Consider the following 27,297-nt stretch of genomic DNA (forward strand, 5'->3'; position numbering starts at 1 on the left):
TCTAGTCCCCATTCTCAGGCACTAGAGGGACAGTCTGTCCTTGACTCCAGACCACATCAAACTGCCCACAGCAGGATCAGGGCTATGGCCTGAGGAACACCACCCCCCCCCATCCCACTCTCACCCCCAACGCATGCTGTCCTTTCTTTGATGTAGTCAGTCCACCTGCAGCATCTCTGCCTGGTCTTCAGCAATAACCCCAGCCACCTAACAACTAGGCTAGTGTTCTGGGTAGAGTTAAAGGTACCCTGAATAACAGAGAAAAACCCAGAAAAGTACCCCACTGTGGAAAGTAGGGAAAGCAAAACTCAGAGATGAGCAGGGCCTTGCTCATGGTCACCTGGCAATTCACTAAGCCTAGCAGATTTACCTCCATGTCTAAAACTGGTCTGAGTTTCTCAGTTCCCTAAAAATGTTCTCCCCCTTATGTACTAATTTCCCTCCTTGTTAACTCAATAAAGTTTTCTTTGGCCCTTTTCCCAAACCCCTTGTCCTGGAACCAGGACATTTTCCCAATAGACAGTGGGACTGACAAACCTGTGGGGCTGCAAGGTGGGAGTGAGGTGGAGGGATGGCATGCAATGAGGTTGAAAAGGAGACAAGAAGCAGATCCCTATACAGCTGGGCCTTAGGGAGGATCTTACAGTCAAAGAATTATCAATCTGGAAGGAGCTCCCTCAATTTTCTAGTGTAGTTCCTCACCTTACAGAAACTGAGCCCAGAAAGGGTCAGAAACCTGCCCCTGGTCACACAGAGGCAGAGCCAAATGCTCATGACCCCTAGACTACTGCTTATGGTATTTTCTAACTTATTTTCTCCTTTACCTTCTCCCAACTGAAAGCAGGGCTTCTTAGCTTCTCCATGCTGTGGATTAGGGGCAGGGGGAGGAGAATGATATACTAGGAAAGCCACTGGACTGAGAGTCAGAAAGTTTGGGAGCTCTCTGTGGGACCTTAGATAAGCACCTGCATCTCTCAAACCTTAGTTTCTCCATCTATATAATGGGGATAATTACACACCTCACAGAGTGGTTATAAGGATTAAATGAAATAGTGGATGTGGAATGTAATTTTGAAACTACCTGGTAGGATAGCAAGCTAAGGTGATATTATCATTACTGTCATTAACATGAATGGACAGCAGATAAAAACTTTCTGATGCAGATAAAAGAGAAGTAAGAGTTGGCAAGAAGGAAATGGTCAGTGGTGTAGTGGCACTGGTTTGCATTGGCTAGTGAGAGCTGACTGAATCCATCTCTTCCCAGCTCTGTTCAGAGATGTTAAGATGGGTAGCTTTGAAACTGGCCAGGATGGGAGTATTTACAACCTAGAAATCAGAAAATGCTACACAAATAGGGGCTTGTCTCCACAGAAAGATTGTTACACATTTACCAGCAAAACAGTGTGAATGGCTGGTGCATTGTGGTTTCCTGAGGATTCAGATTCTAGAAGATTGTGTGTAGAGAGTGAGAGGTAGCAAAAAGCTTGTGGGAAGACAGGAAGTTCCAGCAGCAAGTTCCCTCAGGAAGAACTGAAGCCAGAGCTCAGGAAATAACCTAGGTTGTTGTGACACCTGAGTTGAATCTCTGAAGAACGATGGTAGGTCCCAGAGGCAAAGAATGGTCTAACAGAAAGTACCAACCTGTGGACTGTAATGACTTGGCATGTAGCCATCCCGGAAGTAAACCACAGCAACTTCCTGGTCGTCCCTAGAACACAGGATGGAGAAAGCTGTTGTGTTAAATTAAAACTGATGTGTTCAGGGACTTCCCTAGTGGCACAGTGGTTGAGAATCTGCCTGCCAATGCAGGGGACATGGGTTCGAGCGCTGGTCCAGGAAGATCTCACATGCCGTGGAGCAACTAAGCCTGTGCGCCACAACTACTGAGCCTGCGCGCCACAACTACTGAGCCTGCGCTCTAGAGCCCACGAGCCACAACTACTGAAGCCCGTGTGCCTAGAGCCCGTGCTCCACAACAAGAGAAGCCACCACAATGAGAAGCCCCCACACCGCAACGAAGAGTAGCCACCGCTCGTCCCAACTAGAGAAAGCCTGCGTGCAGCAACGAAGACCCAACACAGCCAAAAATAAATAAAATAAAATAAATAAATTTATAAGAGATAAAAAATAAAATAAAACTGATGTATTCAGTGGTTCAATCTATTTCAGGGTGCATCAAAATGCATTTGGCTTCTTTCTTTGAAAGTCAGTGCACAGGGGTAGCCTGAACAGGGATTCATTGGAAGTATGAAAGTAGACACCCACACACCATCAATGCTTCCACTAAAAAATGGAGGTATGCAGTGGGGAATGCCTTCTAATATTCCAGATCTAGAGTCATTCTAGTAAGGCCGAAGGCAACCAGAATCAAATTAGGTAAATTTTTAAAAAGTGGGCTCAAAATTACTGAGCAGCAGAATCATATTGCTACATATAATCATACTGCTAGCAAAACACACTTGTATTTACACTGCTTAAAGTAGCTGATTTTTTTAAATGGTAGGGGGTGAGGGTGGGGAGATGCAAAATATGAATCTAGTTAAGCCACATACTGTCTTTTTGAACTTCTTCCCCTTTTCTTTGATTTATTTGATATTGTTTGATTTATCTGGAAAGTAAATTAATGACTTTGTTTTGTTAAGATAGAAGCGCACTTTGAAAATAGTAAGTGGTATTGTGAAACGCCAGGAGGTTCTTAATTTTAAGAATCACACATTTCCAGGTCTAAATATGTGTGCTGTAAGCAATGCTACCCAAATATGTGATACTGAAGTCACTTGGTGGTGGCCCCTGAAGGGAAGCACAGGGCCTGGCTTGGAACACAAATCCAGGCCCTTTGAGGTCTTGCATGAGACCTCAGAGAGCAACTCCCAGACCAATCAAAGAATGAGCTGGCTACTCCTCTTCCTCCTTGACTGCCCAACCCAACTGCCCAGGTCTGACTTGACTAGCCAAGAAGGGCAAGAAAACTTTTGGGAGCCCAGAGGCATATGAAAACCAAGGTTATCCAGAATGTCAATAGTTCTGATATAACCCGTTAGAAGCAGAACTTGGCATGTCCAAAATTTCCTGGGATGGTGGGATATTTTCAGAGTTCACCCTAAAGTTCAGAGAGAAGGAAGCAAGCCATCACATCTCCCAGAAGAAAGGATTATTTAGGGGAAGTAGGCAGCAGGATGAGTTTCCTAAATCAGCCCTCTATTGGATCCTTGGGGAATGCTCCCTGGACACTTACATAAACAGTCTTCGGTCCTGGTCTAGAGACCCCTTTTCAGAGACATCTTCAAACTTTCGCCGGATTACATGGATATTCCTGGGAAAGATGGGCAAGGCTCAGAGTGGATGCTCTGTTCTGAGTGGCTCTCCCCAGTCCTGGGGCTACACCTGGAGGTCTCCCCTCCTTTACTTACCTGGCCAGTAGCTCATTCTCTATGGCACGCTGGTCAAATATATTCCTTTCCTTCTCTTGGGCAATCAGTAGCACCCGAGCGCTGGGGAAAGAGCACAGGTGGCCCAAGGTGGCTACAAATCTTGTCTTCCCTTCATCCCACCCCCTCAGAAGTGAGAATGAGAACACGGCTTCCCTGAAAGAGTAGATATTCTCTCTACTCAGGACTGCCTCAGGCATAGACACCTGAGGCTACAACACATTATTTCCTGAATATAGAAAACTTGAAAAAATGGACATGTCTCTGCCCCTTCTCCAGTAGGTAGATGAAATATTGTAATGATGTCAATCTTCTGTGCAAATTAAAATTTAGATTTAAAACCATCTCAAAAACCCAAGAGGACTTTTTCTTAGAATTTAACATAATGATTCCAAGTTCTTCTGGAAGAATAAAGAAGTGAGAGTACTGAAGAATATTTTGTAAAAGAACAATGCTGGGAGTTAGGGGATAATGACCCTATTGCTAGATTGTGAATCATATAATAAAAGAGTGTGTGATTCTTTCAAAAAGAAAAAAAAAAAAAGAATAGCTCAATGGAATCCTTAATGGAATCCAACAGAAACACCATAGAGAAAACTATGAATAAGGCATTATCTCCTGGGGCCTCCCAACATTTCTATGAGGTACACAGGGCCACGTTTGGTCCCACCGTATTAATGGGATCACTGGGGCTTACCTGGCCTCTTCCTTTCTGCTTATCCACATGTTTCTTAAAGGAGCAAGAGCTCGAGGACTCAGGGAAATGCTAATGTCAAAGAATTGTCTGTTTGGCTACCGACCAAGCTGTTTTCAGTTGTCAAGAACAGGTCCAGGTGTCTCCCATCAGACTCTCTTAGTGTCACTGCTCAGCAGTACCAAACTCCATTTTTGCTGTAGCTGTATTGCTCTGTGCCCAAGGCTTCTTGCTGAGCTCTTGGGTGGGCAGACTTGGCTTAGGATTTTAAGTGTGGATTCCTGACCTCCCATACTTGGCCTCTTGTCTATCTTTGCTTCTCCCTCCCTCAGCTGAACCTCTTGGACTACACTCTGCCTGACTCCTTTCCACTTAGCTAAAACACAGGTCCTAGTATGCCCCTTCTCCTGGCCTGCCTGAAATCTCACAAGCCATCTTGCCCTGAGAGAGTCCCGAGGGCAAATGACCTTGCTCTTTACTTTGTAGCCTGATCTGCTCTGCTCATGAGTGGGAGGTGGCACTTGGCCCAGGCTGGCCCACCTCCAAGGAAAGGTGGAGGAGAGGCTGTAGGTTAAAGTGGAACTGCATGCTCTGGTTAATGAAGCCTCCTGCCAAATAATCGGACTCAGACTCGGAAAACATATTCTACCTCCTCCTGCCTTTAATTCTGAGCAGTCTCTTGACAGCAGGTCTAGGAAAGTTATCAGCTAAGGAAGGTGAAGTAGCAGTAGCATGCTGACTGGGAATGAGGACTCCAGAGTCCCAGTGCTGGCTTTGCCAGTGATCTATGGTATACCCTTGGGTAAGTCAGTTCCTTTCCTTGGGCCCTGATTTCCTCATGTATAAGATAAGGGTGTTAAATAAATCATAGTTCCCAACCTTTTATATCAAGAATCCCATTTTCTTATCCCTACTCATTCTAACCACAGACACTATACTTTGAAAGAGTTTGAAAAAATGTCTAAATTGAAATCATAATTCATTTTCCTGGCTTAATTTTTAAAAATTCTTTTAAAATGTATGAGATAATTGATGAAAATTCATCTGCTCTACAAATGCTCGCACCTCAGTTTTTCAGTCTATACTATGGGACCATTCCTTTCAGAAGAACAGTGTAGTAGAGAGAACACAGGCTTTAGGGGCAGATAAACGTGAATTCTAAACTTACTAGCTGTGTGACTTTGGGCAAGTTATTCAACCTCTCTGAGCCCTCCATTTGCTCTTCTGTAAAACAAAACTCTTTAAATGGTAGTAATTATTACTATCATTATCGTTATTATTGAATGTATCATATAATGACCCTCACTGAATTTTTTAAAGCATTTTTCAAATCTATGATTTCATTTAATTCTTACTACCACCCTTTTAGGTATTATTATTACCCCCGTTTTACAAGTTCGGAAACTGATGTTCAGGGAAAAGAACAGACTTTAGCAAAGGTCATATTTGGGTCAGCAGAAGTGCCTATTTGACTCTCAAAATGAGGGAATCCACTCCTGGCTCAGGGACCCCATAGCTCCTACCTACCAGTGCCTAATTCTGAGCACACAAGTCTTTTCTCTCCATGTTATTCACAGCCTGGCTAGAGAAACCCTCTGCAGCATTCGTCTATCAGCAGGTTCCCTAGGTGACCCATCTCCTGGCTTCACTCTTAAAATACAACCTAGCCAAGAGTTCTACTTGAAAAAATATTTGTCTGATGACTTCCAAATGCTCAGAGTCTGACGTTTCTTGAGTCTTAGTGAGGCTTAATAAGCCCAGAGAGGCTCTCTTGGAGGCAATAAAGTGATTAAGAATGCAGGTTCTAGAGGGAGATGGACTCTGGGCTCTACCACCAACTCACCACTTGACCTTGAACAATGCACTTCACTTCTCTGAATCTCAGTTTCCTCATCTTTAAAATGGGGGAGATGAATAATATCTACCTCAGAGTGTTTGAATTTAGGATTCAATGAGATCCTGTATGTGAAGAGCTTAGCACAAAGTGTGGCACTAGTAGATGCTCATTAAGGGTAAACTATTAATGCTATATTAACATAGCAATAACTGTTAGTACAGTGGCCGCTCACTTATCCAGAAGTCATATCTGGAACATCTAGCATCTTTACACATCTGGAACATGGTTGAGAAATAGGAAGGAAGCAAAAAAATGCCTCTGAACAGATACGATAAAATCCCTAAATCAAAGTTTATGCATTTACTCATCAAAAAGGCCCTCACACTCATTAGACACAAATATAACAGATCATTTGCTTTCCCAAACTACAAATCAAAAAGGAGGTATAAGGATGGCAGTGGAGATTCTAAATTCAAGCAAAGTGACAGCAGTAAGAAGAGCTGTTAGTAGGAAAACAGACAGAAAAACTATGAAAAAAAGAATAAGAGCATAAAGCCTAATAACTGGGGACATTAGTGCAGGCAAACAACCTCACATGCCTCTCTCACTCCAGGTAGCACCCCTGCATTACATCAAGATGCAATCACTGACTGTCATAACCATCACCTGTAGCCAATGAGAAAAGATTAAATTATTATCAGCATCTCTTATTTAAGAAGGAAGCCCAAAACTCCATTAAAATAATTTTGGTACTTCAAAGTGTAAGCTTCTATTTCAAGAAAAATTCCCTCATGATTTCCTAATGATGTCAGGCAAAGAAGTTGCTGCATCCATGAATGCTGAATCTAAAGCAGGATTCTGCTGACACTTTCTCTTCCCCTTACTTGGCTGAGCCGTAGAGTTCCCAGGCTTTGGCAATCCCCATGGCCAATCCCTTGCTGGGATTATTGGAGAGGATCTTGGCAGCTTCTTTGGTCTTACCCAGGACATTGAGAACATGTCTGTTGAAAGAGAGATGCCTACTTAGTAACTGGATGGACCTGGAAGACCCTTCTGCCTGTGACTCATAGACAATTATAGGAACATCACTTTGAGAGTCAGCTGAGCACTAAAAAGCATCCTACCATCATGCTCTTGTAGGATCCACCTCAGGCTGGAATGTGTTGGGCTGCCCTAAGCCTGGCCCCTGGTGTACATGCCCAGAGGAGCCCTGAGACCCTGTGTTTCCACTCCACACAAGCCTCCCAATGAACTGAAACCCCTTTACCTGAGCCCCAGGTACTGTCTGGAATCCAGCTACAGACCATCTGGAATCACAGCAACCTGGAGCATCACTACTGACTAGAAGTGGTTGTTGCTAGGGTCCAGCGCTCAGAAGGGAAGCCCCTGTTCCCTCTCTGCCTTGGATTCTGACCTCCTTTCAGGCTTCTTTCTTACCTCAGGACCCTCACAGATACTGTTCCTTCTGCCTGGAATACTAACTTGTACAATGAAGGGGCAGGACCAGATGAACCCTGAGGTTCCTTCTTTTTCTGACACACCAAGACTTAATTACAAGTGGAAACTGCTACGAGGTGGAAACACATGACCCAAGGCCCAGGAAGGCACAGTCAGCATTGGAGATCCCTGCCCCCACCTATGATTGTAGGCTCATCAGGCTGACACCTCACTAGTGTGCCCAGGATTGCCCAAGGGACCCACCGATGCACAGCAGGGGTCCGGGAGGCTAGGCCCCCAAAGCTGGCAGAGATGGTGTTGATTTCAATCTGTTTCAGGGCTGCAGAGCCATCTGCGTTGCGCTGGAACATGTAGTCTGAGCGATTCAGGCCCAGGAACACCGTCTGTGGGGAAAACTGAAGGCTGAGGACATTTGCCCAGGGGCTGACTCTGAGGGCCTAGCCACAGAGCAGACAGGTACCATGAACTCTATGCAAAGGTGCCAGCTAACACTCCCAAACCCAGTGGAATCATTCTTTGGGACATTCCAGGATTGGACACTAATGTATAAACCCAGTGGGGACCAATGAGAGGCAGATTCCCATGAGCTCAGGGACTAGGCCAAATTCTTCTGGTTAAAAAAAAAAAAAAGAGAACGAGATGGGAGGGGCAGGTCCCAGACTGGGGTGAAGTGGGGAATGGTTACCTGGGCAATGCCCTCTTTCAGGACTTGCTTGTGGATGTCAAAGAGATGAGCAGTAAAGTTGTCCCTTTTGATGGTGCTGAAAGAGGAAAGAGAGTATTTTCTAGGCTACATCAAACATTAAAGGTCAAGGATTTCCATTGTCTCCTGAATCCTCTCTGGGTCTACTGGCTCAAAATTGAACATCCACACCAACCCTGTAGAGAACAGTGGTTTAGAACCCAGCTTTAGAGCCAGATGGCTTGGGTTCAAATCCCAGCTCTACCACTCACTATTGGGCAACCTCAATCATATCTCCTCTATGCTTCAGTTTGCTCATCTGTAAAATGAAGAGGAATATAATTATATTTATAACAGAGAGTTGTAGTGAAGAGTAAATGAGATATTACATGTACAGAATTGAACATAGTGTGTGCTCCCAAGAAGAATTCAAAACTGGCATACGATATGACCATTGTGTAGTTGGTAAGCTTTCTAGTTGACCTAACATTAACTCTCCGTAGCTTCCCCTATGTTCTGGGACCTCCCAGGACAAGTCTTTTCCACCTCTTCCATGGCAGCACTCAGAGATTAGAAGACAGCAGTTATGCCCTGTGCCCCAAAAGGTTTTTCTGACTCAAGCTAAATATCCTAATTTTTTTCTTCAACCAGTCCTTATATGATGTGATTTCCTCAAGGAAGCCTTCCCTACCTGGGTCAGATCCCCCTGGTGTGCACTCTCATAGCACTGTGGACCTCTCCTCTATAGCACTGATTGCAGTTGTAATTTTCCATTTTATTTGTGTGATGACTAGTATTGTCTCTCCTATTTGACTATAAACCACATGAGGATGGGGACCATGTCTCTGCTAGCTCATCATCATGGCCCAGTGTGCTACTGTGACATGTGGCATGAGGTAGGACCCAGCCAGTATGGTTTTCTGGAGCCTTAGGAAGAAACACCCACAGGTAACTAACTTGTTGCCTCTCAAGATTCAGGGTGGTCTCTGCATGCCTGCTCAAGCCTAACTCTCAGGCTCACCTTGTTACAGGGACCCCACTGAGCCCATGTAGCTCAGGCCTGCCCTGAAGTTCCTCTCTCCCCAGTCAGCTCTCATGGGGTTCCGCAGCCCTTGGTGAAGAGGAGAGTCCCTAAGCTGGGACTCTCCTAGGCTGCTATTCTAGCTCATGTGACCCTGGGCCTTTTCACCCTTACAAGCTAGGGTTTGTGTGTATTTCAGAGGAGAGGGTAATAGGGAAGACAGGGGTTGCAGAGATGGGCTGCAGGGAAGGTCTTACACATAACTGCAGCTTTAGGATAAAGGTCGTAAATCAGGCTGCTCATCTTTCCCACAATCTAGAATCACAAGTACAAAAGCTGGGCCCATCCCGAGAAAGATCTGAAGAAAAGGTGGTGGAAAGGTTTGTACATTCAGGACTCAGTGGGTTTTTAGCTCCAAGTCAAGGTTTCCAAACTTCTTACCATTATGAACCCTTCTCGTTTTCACCCTCACACCAATGTGCACATTTTTAAAAGATTTTGTGGGGACTTCACTGGTGGGCCAGCGGTTGAGATTCCGAGCTCCCAATGCAGGGGGCCCGGGTTTGATCTCTGGTTGGGGAACTGGATCCCGCATGCCGCAACGAAGACCCAGTGCAGCCAAATAAATAAATTTTTTTTTAAAAAAAGATTTTGAAAAATTAATGAGACATGCAATCATATACACACACACACACACACACACACACACACACACACACACACACATATATTTAATTCTAACTTAATTCTAAAATAAAGAAATTTCCCTTGCCCCAGGGCCTCAAGGGGAAAAAAGATCAAGGGAGAAGAGACAGAGAGGGGGGATAGAGTGAGTCATTTCAGGGGTTCTGTATCCTCGTGAACTGGGTGTGGCCCAGTCTGCACCCCGTCCCACCCAGAGATAAGAGGCCTGAAGTGACAAGAAAGGGTCACTGCTTAAGAGAAGTAGGAAATCTGACTTTAAACCCATAACCCCTCCTGCCCTCTGTTTTCTCTCAAACTAGGTTGACTCTCCCTAATTACAAATGGAAATTTCAGTCTTCAAAGCAGGGGGGTCAAGGGTCAGAGAATCACAGAATGTCAGTGTTGGAAGGGACCTTAGATTTAGGCCAACCTCCCATTTTACAGATGAAGAAATTGAGGCCCAGAGAAAGAAAGGAACTTGCTTGAGGCCATATAAATAAGTGGTAGAGCCAGGGTTAGAAGCCAGGTCTCCTAACTTCTATTCTACAAATGTTTGTTTCTCCTGGGGAGTACCTGTCCCCCACCCCACCAAGTCACCTGCCTGAGTAATAGCTCATGACTCCCCAGTCTTCCAATGTCTTGGTTCTAGCACCTCACAGCCCCCGAAGCCCCACTGCCCTGTACCTGGAGAGAGTTTGCTCCAGAAAGGCAGCGTTCTGGCTGACAGCATCCACCAGCAGGTTGAAGTCCATTTGTACAGCATAGGCCTGCTCCAGCAAGGCACTCGGGACCAGTGAGGGGAAGAGTGTGAATGGGGCGTAGCTCACCACCTGATTGAGGAAAGAGTGCGCACGGGTAGAACACCTGTGAATGGGTTGTCTTCCTGCAAACATAACCCCATGGAAAGGGTGCCCTACATTTATTGAGGACACACAAACTACAGAATAGTGGTTACCTCTGGGAAGGGAGGGAGGAGAACAGGACGAGGAATGGGTATAAAGAGAACTTGCAGACTTTGTTTTTGGCCATTTTGCTTCTGATCATTTTTTTTCTTTTTAATGTAAAGAGATAAAATATTACAAAGTCTAGAAGACAAATAAACCAAAAAATTATTGAGCACTGACTGTGTGCTCAGCACTGTTTTAAATACTTTACGTGGATTCATCATTTAACCCTATGAGAAAGATACTATTATTATCTGTACCTAATAAATAAATAAGGGAACTAAGTCTCAGAGAGGTTAAGTAACGTCTCCAAAATTATATAAAGCTAATAGGTGACACTGGGATTTGAACCATGAATGTTACTAAACAACAACCACCATACACACACACGCACACGCACATACACACACATACTCTTAGCCAGTTCATATCCAAGCCCAGTCCCCTTGCCATCTGGTTGGGGGAGAGGGAGAGTCCTGCAGGTAGGGCTGCAGCAGAAGTGGACTCTGGTCTCCAGAGAAGGAGCCAGGAGTGGTTTCCCCCCAGTATTGGAGATGGTGACCCAGGTTGCCAGGCCTGGAGTTCAGCTGCATTCTGAGTTCTCTGGACTTTGGCAGAGCCAGGAAGCCCAAATACCATCTAGAATACTATTTTTAGAAGGGGATAATGCGTTCTGAGATTTCCAACAACAAATGAACTAGAACTTGGGTAACAGAAGGTAAGATGACTTTGTGACTTATATTATGACTTTGTGCTTATATTATGAAGCATTCCTGAGTCTAACCTCTGAGTTAATATGCTTGTCATTATAATAGTATGAGTTAAGGGTGTTAGAACTTGGCATTTATATATTTATTTTTAAAAAAATTATTAATTTGAATGGATAATACAAACACATGATATAAAATCAAAAAAGACAGGATGCATAGTGAAAAGTACATCTCACTCCCACCCTAGCCCCAATGACCCAGTTCTCCTCCCCAGAGGCAGTGTCTCACATATCCTTCTAGACTAATGTATACGTATACATACATATTTTCTCTTTTTACACACACACAAGCATATAATACATACATTGTTCTGTCCTTAGCTTTATAAATATTTCAGAGACATTTCCGAATACATTCAAATAGAGCACTCTCATTCTTTTTATTTTATTTTTTTAACATCTTTATTGGAGTATATTGCTTTACAATGGTGTGTTAGTTTCTGCTTTATAACAACGTGAATCAGCTATACATATACATATATCCCCATATCTCCTCCTTCTTGCGTCTCCCTCCCACCCTCCCTGTCCCACCCCTCTACGTGGACACAAAGCACCAAGCTGATCTCCCTGTGATATGCGGCTGCTTCCCACTAGCTATCTATTTTACATTTGGTAGTGTAAATATGTCCATGCCACTCTCTCACTTCGTCCCAGCTTACCCTTCCCACTCCCTGTGTCCTCAAATCCATTCTCTACGTCTGTGTCTTTATTCCTGTCCTGCCCCTAGGTTCTTCAGAATCTTCTTTTTTTTTTTTTTAGATTCCATATATATGTGTTAGCATACGGTATTTGTTTTTCTCTTTTTGACTTACTTCACTCTGTATGACAGACTCTAGGTCCATCCACCTCACTACAAATAACTCAATTTCGTTTCTTTTTATGCCTGAGTAATATTCCATTGTATATATGTGCCACATCTTCTTTATCCATTCATCTGTTGATGGACACTTAGGTTGTTTTTTGAATTATGGTTTTCTCAGGGTATATGCCCAGTAGTGGGATTTCTGGGTCATATGGTAGCTCTATTTTTAGTTTTTTAAGGAACCTCCATACTGTTCTCCATAGTGGCTGTATCAATTTACATTCCCACCAACAGTGCAAGCGGGTTCCCTTTTCTCCACACCCTGTCCAGCATTTATTGTTTGTAGATTTTTTGATGATGGCCATTCTGACAGGTGCAAGGTGATACCTCATTGTAGTTTGGATTTGCATTTCTCTAATGGTTAGTGATGTTGAGCATCCTTTCATGTGTTTGTTAGCAATCTGTATATCTTCTTTGGAGAAATGTCTATTTCGGTCTTCTGCCCATTTTTGGATTGGGTTGTTTGTTTTTTTGATATTGAGCTGTATGAGTTGCTTGTAAATCTTGGAGATTTATCCTTTGTCAGTTGCTTCATTTGCAAATATTTTCTCCCATTCTGAGGTTTGTCTTTTCATCTTATTTATGTTCTCCTTTGCAGTGCAAAAGCTTTTAATTTTCATTAGGTCCCATTTGTTTATTTTTGTTTTTATTTCCATTTCTCTAGGAGATGGGTCAAAAAGGATCTTGCTGTGATTTATGTCATAGAGTGTTCTGCCTATGTTTTCCTCTGAGAGTTTTATACTGTCTGGCCTTATATTTAGGTCTTCAATCCATTATGAGTTTATTTTTATGTGTGGTGTTAGGAAGTGTTCTAATTTCATTCTTTTACATGTAGCTGTCCAGTTTTCCCAGCACAACTTATTGAAGAGGCTGTCTTTTCTCCACTGTATATTCATTTTGTATATTTTATCAAAAATACGGTGACCATATGTGTGTGGGTTTATCTCCGGCCTTTCTGTCCTCTTCCATTGATCTATATTTCTGTTTTTGTGCCAGTACCATATTGTCTTGATTACTGTAGCTTTGTAGTAGTCTGAAGTCCGGGAGCCTGATTGCTCCAGCTCCATTTTTCTTTCTCAAAATTGCTTTGGTTATTCAGGGTCTTTTGTGTTTCCATACAAATTGTGAAATTTTTTGTTCTAGTTCTGTGAAGAATGCCATTGGTAGTTTGACAGGGATTGCACTGAATCAGTAGATTGCTTTGGGTAGTAGAGTCATTTCCACAATGTTGACTCTTCCAATCCAAAAACATGGTATATCTCTCCATCTGTTTGTATCATCTTTAATTTCTTTCATCAGTGTCTTATAGTTTTCTGCATAGAGGTCTTTTGTCTCCTTAGGTAGGTTTATTCCTAGGTATTTTATTCTTTTTGTTGCAATGGTAAATGGGAGTGTTTCCTTAATTTCTCTTTCAGATTTTTCATCATTAGTGTATAGGAATGCAAGAGATTTCTGTGCATTAATTTTGTATCCTGCTACTTTACCAAATTCATTGATTAGCTCTAGCAGTTTTCTGGTAGAGTCTTTAGGATTCTCTATGCATAGTAGCATGTCATCTGCAAACAGTGACATCTTTACATCTTCTTTTCTGATTTGGATTTCTTTTATTTCTTTTTCTTCTCTGATTGCCGTGGCTAGGACTTCCAAAACCATGTTGAATAATAGTGTTGAGAGTGGGCATCCTTCTGTTGTTCCTGAGCTTAGAGGAAATGTTTTCATTTTTCCACCATTGAGAATGATGTTTGCTGTGGGTTTGTCGTATATGGCCTTCATTATATTGAGGTAGGTTCCCTCTATGCCCACTTTCTGGAGAGTTTTTTTTACAATAAATGGTGTTGAATTTTGCCAAAAGCTTTTTCTGTATCTGTTGAGATGATCATATGGTTTTTATTCTTCAATTCGTTAATATGGTGTATCACATTGACTGATTTGCATATATTGAAGAATCCTTGCATCCCTGGGATAAATCTCACTTGATCATGGTGTATGATCCTTTTAATGTATTTTTGGATTCTGTTTGCTAGTATTTTGTTGAGGATTTTTGCATCTATATTCATCAGAAATATTGGTCTGTAATTTTCTTTTTTTGTAGTATCTTTGTCTGGTTTTGGTATCAGGGTGATGGTGACATCGTAGAATGCGTTTGGGAGTGTTCCTCCCTCTGCTATATTTTGGAAGAGTTTGAGAAGGATAGGTGTTAGATCTTCTCTAAATATTTGATAGAATTCGCCTGTGAAGCCATCTGGTCCTGGGCTTTTGGTTTTTGGAAGATTTTTAATCACTGTCTCAATTTCAGTGCTTGCAATTGGTCTGTTTATATTTTTCTATTTCTTCCTGGTTCAGTCTCAGAAGGTTGTGTTTTTCTAAGAATTTGTCCATTTCTTCCAGGTTGTCCATTTTATTGGCATATAGTTGCTTGTAGTAATCTCTCATGATCCTTTGTATTTCTGCAGTGTCAGTTGTTACTTCTCCTTTTTCATTTCTAATTCTATTGATTTGAGTCTTCTCCCTTTTTTTCATGATGAGTCTGGCTAATGGCTTGTCAATTTTGTTTATCTTCTCAAAGAACCAGCTTTTAGTTTTATTGACCTTTGCTATTGTTTTCTTTGTTTCTATTTCATTTATTTCTGCTCTGATCTTTATGATTTCTTTCCTTCTGCTAACTTTGGGGGCTTTTTGTTCTTCTTTCTCTAATTGCTTTAGGTGTAAGGTTAGGTTGTTTACTTGAGATGTTTCTTATTCCTTGAGGTAGGATTGTATTGCTATAAACTTCCCTCTTAGAACTGCTTTTGCTTCATTCCATAGGTTTTGGGTCGTCATGCTTTCATTGTCATTCGTTTCTAGGTATTTTTTGATTTCTTCTTTGATTTCTTCAGTGATCTCTTGGTTATTTAGTAGTGTGTTGTTTAGCCTCCATGTTTTTGTATTTTTTACAGATTTTTTTCCTGTAATTGATATCTAGTCTCATAGTGCTGTGGTCGGAAAAGATACTTGATATGATTTCAATTTTCTTAAATTTACCAAGGCTTGATTTGTGACCCAAGATATGATCTATCCTGGAGGATTTCCCATGAGCACTTGAGAAGAAAGTGTATTCTGTTGTTTTTGGATGGAATGTCCTATAAATATCAATTAAGTCCATCTTGTTTAATGTATTACTTAAAGCTTGTTTCCTTATTTATTTTCCTTTTGGATGATCTGTCCATTGGTGAAAGTGGGGTGTTAAAGTCCCCTACTATGACTGTGGTACTGTTGATTTCCCCTTTTATGGCTGTTAGCATTTGCCTTATGTATTGAGGTGCTCCTATGTTGGGTGCATAAATATTTATAATTGTTATGTCTTCTTCTTGGATTGACCCCTTGATCATTATGTAGTGTCCTTCTTTGTCTCTTGTAATCATCTTTATTTTAAAGTCTATTTTGTCTGATATGAGAATCACTACTGCAGCTTTCTTTTGATTTCCATTTGCATGGAATATCTTTTTCTATCCCCTCACTTTCAGTCTGTATGTGTCCCTAGGTCTGAAGTGGGTCTCTTGTAGACAGTATATATATGGGTCTTGTTTTTAAATCCATTCAGCCAGTCTATGTCTTTTGGTTGGAGCATTTAATCCACTTACATTTAAGGTAATTATTGATATGTATGTTCCTATTACCATTTTCTTAATTGTTTTGGGTTTGTTATTGTAGGTCTTTTCCTTCTCTTGTGTTTCCTAGAGAAGTTCCTTTAGCATTTGTTGTAAAGCTGGTTTGGTGGTGCTGAATTTTCTTAGCTTTTGCTTGTCTGTAAAGTTTTAATTTCTTCACTGAATCTGAATGAGATCCTTGCTGGGTAGAGTAATCTTAGTTGTAGGTTTTTCTCTTTCATCACTTTAAATATGTCCTGCCACTCCCTCTGGCTTGCAGAGTTTCTGCTGAAAGATCAGCTGTTAACCTTATGGAGATTCCCTTGTATGTTATTTGCTGTTTTTCCCTTGCTGCTTTTAATATTTTTTCTTTGTATTTAATTTTTGATAGTTTCATTAATATGTTTCTTGGCATGTTTCTCCTTGGATTTATCCTGTATGGGACTCTCTGGGCTTCCCAGACTTGATTGACTATTTCCTTTCCCATATTAGGGAAGTTTTCAATTATAATCTGTTCAAATATTTTCTCAGTCCCTTTCTTTTTCTCTTCTTCTTCTGTGACCCCTATAATTCGAATGTTAGTGTGTTTAATGTTGTCCCAGAGGTCTCTGAGACTGTCCTCAATTCTTTTCATTCTTTTTTCTTTATTCTGCTCTGTCGTAGTTATTTCCACTATTTTTTTAAAAAATTTATTTATTTATTTATTTATTTTTGGCTGCGTTGGGGCTTCATTGCTTCGCGCAGGCTCTCTCCAGTTGTAGCGAGCAGGGGCTACTCTCTTTTGTGGCGCACGGGCTCAGTAGTAGTGGTACATGGGCCCAGCTGCTCCGCAGCATGTGGGATCCTCCCAGACCAGGGCTTGAACCCGTGTCCCCCGCATTGGCAGGTGGATTCCCAACCACTGCACCACCAGGGAAGTCCCTTTCCACTATTTTATCTTCCAGGTCACTTATCCATTCTTCTGCCTCAGTTATTCTGGTATTGACTCCTTCTAGAGAATTTTTAATTTCATTTATTGTGTTGTTCATCATTGTTTGTTTGCTCTTTAGTTCTTCTAGGTCCTTGTTAAACGTTTCTTGTATTTTCTCCATTCTATTTCCAAGATTTTGGATCATCTTTACTATCATTACTCTGGATTCTTTTTCAGGTAGACTGCCTATTTCCTCTTCATTTGTTAGGTCTGGTGGGATTTTACATTGCTTCTTCATCTTCTGTGTGTTTCTCTGTCTTCTCATTTTGCTTAATTTACGGTGTTTGGGGTCTCCTTTTCGCAGGCTGCAGGTTCATACTTCCCGTTGTTTTTGGTGTCTGCTCCCAGTGGCTAAGGTTGGTTCAATGGGTTGTGTAGGCTTCCTGGTGGAGGGGACTGGTGCCTGTGTTCTGGTGGATGAGGCTTGATCTTGTCTTTCTGATGGTCAGGACCACGTCCGGTGGTGTGTTTTGGGGTGTCTGTGACCTTACTATAATTTTAGGCAGCCTCTCTGCTAATGGGTGGGGTTGTGTTCCTGTCTTGCTAGTTGTTTGGCATAGGGTGTCCAGCACTGTAGTTTGCTGGTCATTGAGTGGAGCTGGGTCTTAGCATTGAGATGGAGAACTCTGGGAGAGCTTTCGCCGTTTGATATTACGTGGAGCCAGGAGGTCTCTGGTGGACCAATGTCCTGAACTCGGCTCTCCCACCTCAGAGGCACAGGCCTGACACCTGGTCGGAGCACCAAGACCCTGTCAGCCACATGGCTCAGAAGAAAAGGGAGAAAAAAGAAAGAGAAAATAAAATAAAATAAAATAAAATAAAGTTATTAAAATAAATATATTAAAAATTAAAAAAATTTCAAAAAAAGAAAAAAAAGGAAGAAAGAAGAGAACAACTAAATCAAAAAGCAAATCCACCAATGATAACAAGCACTAAAAACTATACTAAGAAAAAAAAATGAAAAACAAAAACGGACAGACAGAACCCTAGGACAAATGGTAAAAGCAAAGCTATACAGACAAAATCACACAAAGAAGCATACACACTCACAAAAAGAGAAAAAGGAAAAAAATATATATATCTTTTGGGAAGTCTGAGGTCTTCTGCCAGTGTTCAGTAGGTGTTTTGTGGGAATTGTTCCACATGTAGATGTATTTCTGATGTATTTGTGGGGAGGGAGGTGATCTGCACGTCTTACTCCTCTGCCATATTGAAGGTCTCTCTCATTCTTTTTAATGGTGGTATAGTATTCCATTCTTTGTATATACCATAATTTATTGAATCTAGCTTTCTATTATGAACATCAAGGTGGTTTCCTTTGTTTCCTCCATTACAACTTGATGTTTCCATGAACATCCTAGAATATACATTCTAGGTATTTTGTGTGTGAGAAGGTTCATAAATTTCTAAAAGTAGAAATGTCAGGTAATTAATGTAAGTCCAATTAAAATTTTCAAAATAATTCCTAAATTGCCATCCTCAGCATCAATTTAAGACAAAATTAAGGAAGGGTGTTTGTGAGAGTAAGGTTTTTTTTAGCTTGAAGCCTTTAGGAGTTAGAGTAGGAAATACTGCACATACGTAAGGGGTGACTTAATACACTGAATGCATGTGTGAAAACTGCAGGGGTATTTCCTTGGTTTTAAAGCTCAGAACTCTGACTCCTCCAACAAATCTCATGTGGCATGAAAAACTCCCAGAGAGTTTTTCTGTTAAGACTTCTGCCTCTGTCCACGTGACTCACTATGCCCACTTGGATTTGGGATCAATAGTATAGCGCTGTTTTCTGCTGTCCATAGGCTAAAGGCTGAAACACAGTCTTTTCACTTTCAATAGACACACAGACATAGAGTCATATTCTTCTATTATAAGAAAAACTATAGCACATGCATGGCAATAAACACTCATCTTCACAGCCAGGAAAACAATACAACAGAGAGTGACAGAAGTAAGAACCCCACCTTATCTAAAGGGGGCAGTCATAACTCCACTCTAGCCAATTGCTGCCATGAAGGAAAGTGAGCCAGGATTGCCAAATGACCTGATTTTTCAAGGTAAGCTGGGTATTTAGAGTTTTTTTTTTTAATTTCATGATTTTAAAAAATGTTGAATAAACAAAATAAGAAATGAAAGAGGAGAAATAACAACTGATACCACAGAGATATAAAAAATCATAAGAGAATACTATGAACAGTCATATGCCAACAAATTGGACAACATAGAAGAAACAGACAAATTTCTTGAAATATACAGCCTGCCAAGACTGAATCAAGAAGAAACAACTTGAACAGAGCAATCACTAGAAGTGAAATTGAATTTGTAATAAAAATACTCCAAGCAAACAGAAGTCCAGGACTGGATGGCTTCACAGGGAACTTCCACCAAACATACAAAGAAGAACAAATACCTATCTTTCTCAAACTATTCCAAAAAATTGAAGAGACTGGAGCACTCCCAAATTCATTCTACAAGGTCACCATTACACTGATACCAAAACCAGACAAAGACACTACAAATAAAGAAAATTACAGGCCAATATCTTTGATGAATATAGATGCAAAAATTCTCAACAAAATATTATCAAACTGGATCCAACAATACATAAAAAGGATCATACCCCATGATCAAGCTGGATTTATTCCAGGGTCACAAGGATGGTTCTACATTCACAGATCAATCAATGTGATACACTACATTAACAAAAGGAAGGATAAAAATCACATGACCATCTCAATAGACACAAAAAACACATTTCACAAAATTTAACATCCATCCATGATAAAAACTCATCAAAGTGGGTATACAGGGAGCACACCTCAACATAATAAAGGCCATTTATGACAGACCTACAGCCAACGTAATACTCAACAATGAAAAGCTGAAACCCTTCTTGCTAAATTCAGGAACAAGTATGCCCACTCTCACTGTTTCTATTTAACCTAGTATTGGAAGTCCTACCCACAGCAATCAGACAAGAAAAAGAAATAAAAGGTATCCAAATTGGAAGTGAAGAGGTAAAACTATCACTATTTGCAGATGACATGATACGTTATATGGAGAACCCTAAAGTCTCCACCCCAAAACTATTAGAACTAATAAATGAATTCAGCAAGATAGCAGGATACAAGATTAATATACAGAAATCTGTTGCATTTCTACATTATAATAATGAAATATCAGAAAGAGAAAGTAAAAAATAATCCTGTTTAAAATCTCAAAAAAATAAAATCCCTAGCAATAAGTTTAACCAAAAAGGTAAAAGACTTATACTCTAAAAACTATAAAAACATTGATGGAGGGAACTGAAGATGATTCAAAGAAATGGAAAGATAGCCCATCCTCTTAGATTGGAAGAATTAATATTGTTAAAATGGCCATACTACCCAAAGCAACCTACACACTTAATGCAATCCCTATCCAAACACCCATGACATTTTTCACAGAACTAGAACAAATAATCCTAAAATTTATATGGAACCATAAAAGACCCTGAATTGCAAAGCAATCCTGAGAAAAAAGAACAAAGCTGGAGGTATAACCCTCTCAGACTTCAGACTATACTACAAAGCTAGAGTAATCAGAACAGCGTGGTATTGTTACAAAAACAGACACATAGATCAATGGAACAGAATACAGAGCCAGAAATAAACCCATGCACCTATGGTCAATTAATCTACCACAAAGGAAGCAGGAATATGCAATGAAGAAAAAACGGTCTCTTCAATAAGTGGTGCTGGGAAAACTGGACAGCCAAATGTAAAACAATGAGATTAGAACATTCCCTCATACCATATTCAAAAATAAACTCAAAATGGTTTAAAAACCTAAATGTAAGACCTGAAACCATAAAATTCCTAGAAGAGAACACAGGTGGAACACTCTTTGATGTAACACAAAATGAAAAGACAACCTACGGAATGGTAGAAGATATTTGCAAATGATGCGACTAACATGGGGTTAATATCCAAAATATACAAACAGCTCATATAACTCAATATCAAAAAAACAAACAACCCAATCAAAAAATGGGCAGAAAACCTGAAAAGACATTTCTTCAAAGAAGACATACAGATGGCTAACAGGCACATGAAAAGATGCTCAAGATCACTAATTAGAGAAGTGCAAATCAAAACTACAATGAGATATCACTTCACACCTGTCAGAATGGCTATCATCAAAAAGACTACAAATAACAAATGTTGGAGAGGATATGGAGAAAAGGGAACCCTCATACAGTGTTGGTGGGAATGTAAATTGTTTCAGCCAGTATAGAAAACAGTATGGAGGTTATTCAAATAACTGAAAACAGAACTACCATATGATCCAGCAATTCCATTCCTGGCTATATATCCGAAGAAAATGAAAACACTAATTCAGAAACATACACCTTAATGTTCACAGCAACACTATTTATAATAGCCAAGATATGGAAGTAACCTAAGTATCTATCAACAGATGAATGGATAAAGAAGACATGGTATATATATTCAATGGAATACTACTCAGCAATAAAACGGATGAAATTCTGCCATTTGCAACAAAGTGGAGATATTATGCTTAGTGAAATAAGTCAGTATGATATCAGCATACTGTATAATGTCACTTATTTATAGACTCTAAAAAATAATACAAATGAATGTATATGCAAAACAGATTCACAGATGTAGAAAACAAAGGGGTTTCTATATGTGGTTACCAAAGTGGGGAGGGACAAATTAGGGGTATGGGATTAACAGAAACAAACTACTATATATAAAATAGATAAGCAACAAGAATATACTGTATAGCAGAGGTAATTATACCCATTCCATTGTAATAACCTATAATGGAGTATAATCTGCAAAAATACTGAAACACTATGCTGTACACCTGAAACTAACACAATATTGTAAGTCAACTGTACTTCAATAAAAAAAAATGTTGGCTCTGACTTTTTAAAGACAATCTGGTGAAAAACCTGTTAATAATGCTTGCCTCTGGGGAGGGAAAACCATTACTGGAGGAAGGACTTATTCTACACTGAATACCCTTTTGAATTTTGTACCCTGGTCATGTATTTTAAAAAATAAATTAACTCTCTAAACACTGCAGAAGCCAACTATTTAATCTGCACGTGGCTGGTCTGTAGGCCTGATCTACAGGATAAAGTTCACACTCTTCTTTTGCCCAGTACCCAAAGCCTCTTGGCTGTCTGACTTTGGCCTGACTCTTTCCCACTATATCCACTTATGTCCCCTGCATTCAGCTGCATTCTCTTGAACATGTTTTGCCTTTTCCTTCTTTGGGGCCTCTGCTATGCTGTTCCTTTCTGTGATTTGTCTTTTAAGATATAGTTCAAATACTACTAATGAATTGATCCTTCTTCCAGGTGTCCTATACAGTATCCTAGGAGAGGCAGTAAAAAATGTAATTTCAGAGCATGGACTCAGGAGGCAAACTCCTTGGATTTGAATTCTGGCTCTGCCAATTATACCACCATTTAAATGACCTCTGGGAAGTTACTTAACTTCTCTGGGCCTTGGTTTCCTCATCTCTGCTGTGGTGAGGATTAAATGAGTTAGAGATTCCAAAATGTTTAGAATAGTGCCTGGCGGGTAGTAAATACTCAGTCATAGAACTGACATTATTATTTTTTTAAAGACTTTTTTTGATGTGGACCTTTTTTTTTTTTTTTCGGTACGTGGGCCTCTCACTGCTGTGGCCCCTCCCGCCGTGGAGCACAGGCTCCGGATGCGCAGGCTCAGCGGCCATGGCTCACGGGCCCAGCCGCTCCGCGGCATGTGGGATCCTCCTGGACCGGAACACGAACCCGTGTCCCCTGCATCGGCAGGCGGACTCTCAACCGCTGAGCCACCAGGGAAGCCCCTGATGTGGACCATTTTTAAAGTCTTTATTGAATTTGTTACAATATTGCTTCTGTTTTATGTTTTGTTTTTTTGGCCATGAGGCATATGGTATCTTAGCTCCCCGACCAGGGATCGAACCCGTACCCCCTACATTGGAAGGTGAAGTCTTAACCAGTGGACCACCATGGAAGTCTTCAGAACTGATATTATTTAATTTTGTCTTGTGGTACATTCTCCAACTAGACCATGAGCTCCAGAGGTCAGAGCCTCTGGCTGACTCACCTGTGTCTTCAGTGCCTAGAATGGCCAGGCATAGAACAGGCACCTGGTAAAGATTTGGAATGAAATCCCCCACACATACATACACATACACACATTTCCTGTCTTTTTTCTCTGGACTGGAAATCTCACTGAGGACTGTGCCTTTTCTAGGCTCCACTGACTTCCAGAAGGACCAGCTGTTGGACCTGCACACAATACCTACTGATTAACAGAAGAAATAAAATCTCGGAGTGGAAGGTACTTCATCATGGGTTCACACAAGAAGTTCACAAAATCTGAAGTTCACAAACCATGCAATTATATTCCCAAAGCCAGAGGCAGACTTTTTATAGTATCAGCCTACCTTAGGTGACAGCCATTCTCATTCACTTGGGCCTCAGTAAAGTTATTGAATTTGGACTCTCTATCAGGCCCTTAACTAGGTTCTGGGCACACAGAGACAAAAGAGTATGTGGCTTGGTAAAAAAAGTATGTGGCTTGGGACTTCCCTGGTGGCGCAGTGGTTAAGAATCCACCTGCCAATGCAGGGGACATGGGTTCGACCCCTGGTCCGGGAGGATCCCACATCCCACATGCCGCAGAGCAACTAAGCCCGTGCACTACAACTACCGGGCCTGTGCTCTAGAGCCCGCAAGCCACAACTACTGAGCCTGTGTATCACAACTACTGAAGCCCACGCGCCTAGAGCCCATGCTCCGCAACAAGAGAAGCCACCATAATGAGAAGCCCGCGTGCCACAACGAAGAGTAGCCCCCAGTCACAGCAACTAGAGAAAGCCTGCGTGCAGCAACGAAGACCCAAAGCAGCCATAAATAAATAAATCTAGAAATTGGTTTTAAAAAAAAGTATGTGGCTTAGTTACTAATGTGGATAATCATAAGGTATATGTTAAGGCTAGAAGAGCTTGTCTAATATGCTTCTTTGTGTAAAAAATGGGGAAAAGGAATATATACGTATTTTCTTGTTATGAGTAAACTAACTAAAGAATAAAGAAGAATACTAAAACACGGTTGCCTTCAGGGAGGGAGAACTGAGTGGCTAGGGAATGTGGAAGGGAGGGTTAAACTGTAAACTCTTATACCCTTTGAATTTTGAAGCTTGAAAATGTCTTACTTAGTCACCAAATTAAAAGTTTTTCTTTTTTAAAGGATGAGATTTTTTAAAGATGTGGTTTAGACTAAGCAGGTCTACTTTTATGTATCAACCCTAGAGAAACATACAGGTGCCCAAACAGGCATGTACGTGGACGTTCCCTGTAGGGCTATTTGTAGTCATAAAACGTTAGAAATTACCAGAATAGCCATCAGTAGAGGAAAGCTAAACTGTGATCCATTCACACTTGGAATCCTATGCATCAGAATGAAGCTGACCTTTATGGAGGGAGTTGGAAAGAGTTCAAGACAGATTGTTAAATGAAAAGAAAACAAAAATATATCACAGCATAATATATATCATCCAATTTGTCTTTTAAAAACTATATACAGTTGACCCTTGAACAACATGGGTTTGAACTGCACGAGTCCACTTATACGCAGATGTTTTTCAATCGTGGATACTACAGTACTACGCAATCTGAGGTTGGTTGAATCCGTGGATGCTGAACCTCTGATACAGAGGAACCGCACATATGGAGGGCCGACTATAAGTTATATGCAGATTTTCAACTGCGCAGAAGGCTGCCACCCCTAACCACAGCACTGTTCAAGGGTCAACTATATTTCTTTATATACATATATATGTATGTAAATGCACAGAGAAAGACCTGGAAGGATATACCACAAACTAATTACAGGGAAGGCAGGGTGACTAGGGGCCCTTAAAAAATAACAGTTTACTGGGCAAGGTGCTTCACATGAATTACCTTCTAATTCTCTTACCAACTCCATGAGGTAGTCCCCATTATTATTCCTTTTTATATTTGAAGAAACTGTAGCTGAGAGAGGCTATGTAACTTGCCTAAGTCACACGTCAAGCCCCAGACTTAAATTTGATTACTCTAGCATGGTGCTTTTTAACTTTACATACTTCTAGAGATCAATTTTAGTTATTGAAAAAAAAGATAATCCAAAGGAGCTGCCTCCAGCCTGGCAGGGGCCTAGTAGGACCCAAGCAGCGTGGTCAGTGCTGTGAGGAGGGGTCAGGGGCTTACATCCGAGGAGCTGGGCTCTTGTGAGGTCCTCAGCAACACTCCCTCCGCCAGGGCCCGGTCCACAGCCTGCCTTGCTAGCTCCTCCAGCTGCTGTTCATCCTGCAAGAGGCTCCCCCAGCCGGTGGCCATCCCGACCTGCAACAGAAGGAGAGAGAAGGGCTGACAGATGGCCTGGGGCCCCGCAACTGGCAGTGTGGTACGGGGGAGCGAACACTGGCTGGCAGTTCTTAACAATTTCCATGAGCACAAAATGGAAAGCTTGACAAAGCATTTCCACTGACACTCCTTCTTTTGAGTCCTAATCCAATGATGACCTTATTCTCACAGTAAGGAAGTGGAGGCTCAGAGAGATGAAATGACTTGCCCAAGGTAATGACTAGTAAAACCTGGACTTGAACTCGGGTCTCTGGACTCCCAGCCCAATGCTTTCCATTGGAGAAAGAGGCACTAATAACATATGTGATCGTGGCAAGTTCTTTCTCCTCCCAGAGCTGCAGGTTCTCTACCTGTGAAACAAGGGGTCTGGGGTAGACCATGGTTTCCAAACCGGCTGAATATTCTGGAGAGCTTGGAAAAGAATACAGATTCCTGGGCCCTACTAGAGATTCTGATTCAAGAGGTCTGAGGGGAGGGAAGGGCTGAAGCTCTGTATTTTTAATAAATTTTCCTGGGACGGGAACTGCTGCAATATATTATTAATTTCCCTTCTAGCTCCAACAACCCATGTCGGCAGGTTTCAAATAAATTATGTGGGAGTGGGGGAAAGGAGCTCTTTGTGGAATACTATTAAATGCAAATAAGGTGAACTCCTCCCTCATACTAACCAGAGGCAAACTCACTAGCAGGAAATGATTACATTCCTTGTATGGACATCTATCATCATAGAACCAAAAGACAGAAAATATTCTTGAGAAATCATATTAGCAGGATAGAAATAATTGAAACCCAAGTGCCCAATGTAATAGGAGGAGTCCAACTGGCTGCCAGAGACACACAGGGTGAACCAACTCACACTTTGACACTCACTGATTTTGCAGTAGGCCCCAGGGGTGTAAGAAAATCTGGATAAAAATCTGGAAACACCAGTCATTAGAACATGGCTGCCCAGCTCAGTGGTCCCAGGAAGAGAGCTGGAGAATGACAAGTAACCTCCATCACATTCAGCTCCATCCCCCACTCCCCATGACAGAACTGGTGCTAGACCAATAATGATAGTCTGTCGGCCTCAGCACAATGTTTTGAAAGAATGAGCATGTGATTTCAAGAGGGTCCTGACAACAACCCTGTCAGGTGAGACATAGATAAGGGCAGTCATAGTAGAGAACAAAGCTCTGAGGTCAGTCAGACCTGGGTTTGAATCCATAATAATACTTCCTTTATAAATAAGGTCACCATGTGGATTAAATGAAAAAAAAAAAAAACCTGTGTGTAGTTCCTTAGCAGTGTTTGAAGCTCTATACATGGGAGCTTCTTTTTTGGCTGTACCTACTTTACAGGTAGAAGACTTGTCAGAGGTCAACCAGCAGCCTGGTGGCAGAGCCAAGACTAGAAGCTGTGACTCTGACATTAGAGCAATGGAACCCTCCATTGGCCCCCATCTCTTCACAACTCTGGGATTCTATTATCTCCACCTGCTGTTGGGTTTTTACTGATTGGCATCTAATGCCAGGACCCTGACTGAGGACGCAGAGAAAGATAAGACAAAAATAATTGCTATGAGAAGTGCTAATTGGGCCCTTTGTTTTTCTCATTCTACAGTCTCAATCCTTCTTGTGGCTTTATTTCTGTTTTGCTGATGACACTCGAATCTATAACTTCACTGCAGTGTTTTTCCTGACCTTCAACGGAGAATATCCAACTGCTTACTGAGCGTCTCCATAGAACCAGAATAGAATGTGTTGTTGTCTCCCCATAAATCTGCTCCTACTCTTGATGAACCCGACCCAGGCACCCAAGCCTTGTACATACGTCTTTCCTACACCCCATTCTCCCCAAATCCTGTGGATTCTATCTCAGTATACAATACTCTAAATTCCTTAATTTCT

At 41.3% G+C, this 27,297-nt stretch overlaps 1 protein-coding gene across 9 annotated transcripts in view; it reads right to left on the minus strand.

Annotated features, from left to right (window-relative positions):
* Positions 1 to 27,297, minus strand: part of GSS (glutathione synthetase) — a 49,953-nt gene that overhangs the window by 21,742 nt on the left and 914 nt on the right. For 7 of the 9 annotated variants that reach the window (XM_067707916.1, XM_067707910.1, XM_067707918.1 and 4 more), the window contains exons 2-10: positions 25,253 to 25,387; positions 24,396 to 24,473; positions 10,489 to 10,634; positions 8,103 to 8,178; positions 7,661 to 7,800; positions 6,844 to 6,960; positions 3,411 to 3,491; positions 3,236 to 3,313; positions 1,642 to 1,708 (exon numbers count right to left, since the gene is read on the minus strand). In XM_067707916.1, coding sequence (XP_067564017.1) covers positions 1,642 to 1,708; positions 3,236 to 3,313; positions 3,411 to 3,491; positions 6,844 to 6,960; positions 7,661 to 7,800; positions 8,103 to 8,178; positions 10,489 to 10,634; positions 24,396 to 24,473; positions 25,253 to 25,381 — 912 coding nt within the window. In that variant the 5' untranslated portion in view covers positions 25,382 to 25,387. The remainder of the gene's footprint in view (positions 1 to 1,641; positions 1,709 to 3,235; positions 3,314 to 3,410; positions 3,492 to 6,843; positions 6,961 to 7,660; positions 7,801 to 8,102; positions 8,179 to 10,488; positions 10,635 to 24,395; positions 24,474 to 25,252; positions 25,388 to 27,297) is intronic. The other 2 variants (XM_067707912.1, XM_067707913.1) reach the window with 1 other exon arrangement.

Source organism: Pseudorca crassidens, chromosome 15 (genome assembly GCF_039906515.1).
Source record: "Pseudorca crassidens isolate mPseCra1 chromosome 15, mPseCra1.hap1, whole genome shotgun sequence".
NCBI lineage: Eukaryota > Metazoa > Chordata > Mammalia > Artiodactyla > Delphinidae > Pseudorca > Pseudorca crassidens.